This window comes from Cyprinodon variegatus, unplaced genomic scaffold (genome assembly GCF_000732505.1).
Source record: "Cyprinodon variegatus isolate N-32 unplaced genomic scaffold, C_variegatus-1.0 Scaffold2517, whole genome shotgun sequence".
Taxonomy (NCBI): Eukaryota; Metazoa; Chordata; class Actinopteri; order Cyprinodontiformes; family Cyprinodontidae; genus Cyprinodon; species Cyprinodon variegatus.
Window position 1 is genome coordinate 21,708 of NW_015152970.1, and position 1,629 is coordinate 23,336.

At 39.2% G+C, this 1,629-nt stretch overlaps 1 protein-coding gene across 1 annotated transcript in view; it reads right to left on the reverse strand.

Annotated features, from left to right (window-relative positions):
- Positions 1-1,585, reverse strand: part of LOC107080929 (cubilin-like) — a 23,285-nt gene extending 21,700 nt beyond the window's left edge. Inside the window, exon 1 of the mRNA XM_015369143.1 lies at positions 1,531-1,585. Coding sequence (XP_015224629.1) covers positions 1,531-1,577 — 47 coding nt within the window. The 5' untranslated portion in view covers positions 1,578-1,585. The remainder of the gene's footprint in view (positions 1-1,530) is intronic.
- Between the last annotated feature and the right edge of the window lie 44 nt (positions 1,586-1,629).

Sequence of the window (1,629 nt, forward strand, 5' to 3'; positions counted from 1 at the left end):
CATCTCACCTACTGCTAATGCTAAAGCTAATGCTTCATTTACAGGTTTATAAACAAATAACCTTTCTGCTCTAAACGAGACATGTCAACAATGACCTTCCAGTTGTCATGGTAGCTAGCTGCTAGCATCACTCACACTGCTAATGCTAAAGCTAATGCTTCATTTACAGGTTAATAAACAAACAACCTGTCTGCTCTATACAAGACATATCAACAACGACCTTCCAGTTAGCATGCTAGCTTGGTGCTAGCATCACTCCTACTGCAAGTGCTAAAGCTAATGCTTCATTTACAGGTTTATAAACAAATAACCTGTCTGCACTGAACAAGACATTTCAAAAATGACCTTCCATCTAGCATGCTAGCTAGCTGCTAGCATCACTCCCACTGCTAATGCTAAAGCTAATGCTTCATTTACAGGTTAATAAACAAATAACATGTCTGCTCTAAACAAGAGAGATCAACAACGACTTTCCAGTTAGCATGATAGCTAGCTGCTAGCGTCACTTCTACTGCAAGTGCTAAAGCTAATGCTTCATTTACAGGCTTAATAACAAATAACCTGTCTGCTCTAAACAAGACATTTCAAAAATGACCTTACAGTTAGTTAGAAACCTGCAATGAAAGCTGAAACATTTCATGACTTAATCTAAATGAATCAAAAATCAATTTAATTTCACATTAGACAATCAAACTCCACTAAACCAAACCAATAAAAGCAATGAGGCCATTTTAATTCACCTTCAGGTGAGTAAGTCATGTGACCTGGTGGTGCACTTTATTCCAGCAGAATTTGATAGTGTTTTAATTTTAGGGGGGATTCGTGTTACAGCCTAATGGGGGCAACCCATGAGGGGCCTCCGCTTTTAAAATTTACAGTCAGCTGATTGGATCTAGGGTAAATGAGAATGATCAGCTGGGTTAGTGGAAGTGATTGAACTGATTTAACCATTAGGCTGTCAGAGGAACTACCATATTCTTGGGTTGAATGACTTTACCTTCAGTGAGCTTAGAGGCTGAGAATTAGGGGATTATAGTGAAAAGAAGAAGGGAATTGATCTCCAGAAGAAAATGAAGATCCATAGATGACAATCTATTTTTTTCTTCTGCCCTAAATCTACTCAGAAAAGGTCTATTATCGGATCTAAAATCATTGAATAAAAATCCATAAAAATAAAAATCCATCCAGTCACAAACACACATTTCAATTCATCCATTGATCTGATCAGATGGCAACAGGTGATTAAACTATGCAGAGAGGTCGGTTCAATATTCAGGCTCTATTCTGTTCTGTTTCTTTCTATGATCCAATTCTCATCCTGTCCTCTTCATAGATCCAGAACAATCAGATAATCCAGTCAGATTAAACATTTCTATCTAAGCAAAACCAACTGATTGGATCCAGTCACTGATTCTCCTGGATCAGCAGGTAGAAACAGGTGATATAGACTCTACAGCAACCAGGCTCAGGTAGAAACAGGTGATATAGACTCTACAGCAACCAGATGAGCAAATGACTCTGTTCGAAAACCTAGGACGCATCCTTAGAAGACCGGATTCGAAGGCTGATGACATCATAGCGCGGCGCCGAGCTCTGGTCAGATTCCAAGAGTCCTCGTTATGCGGCCTT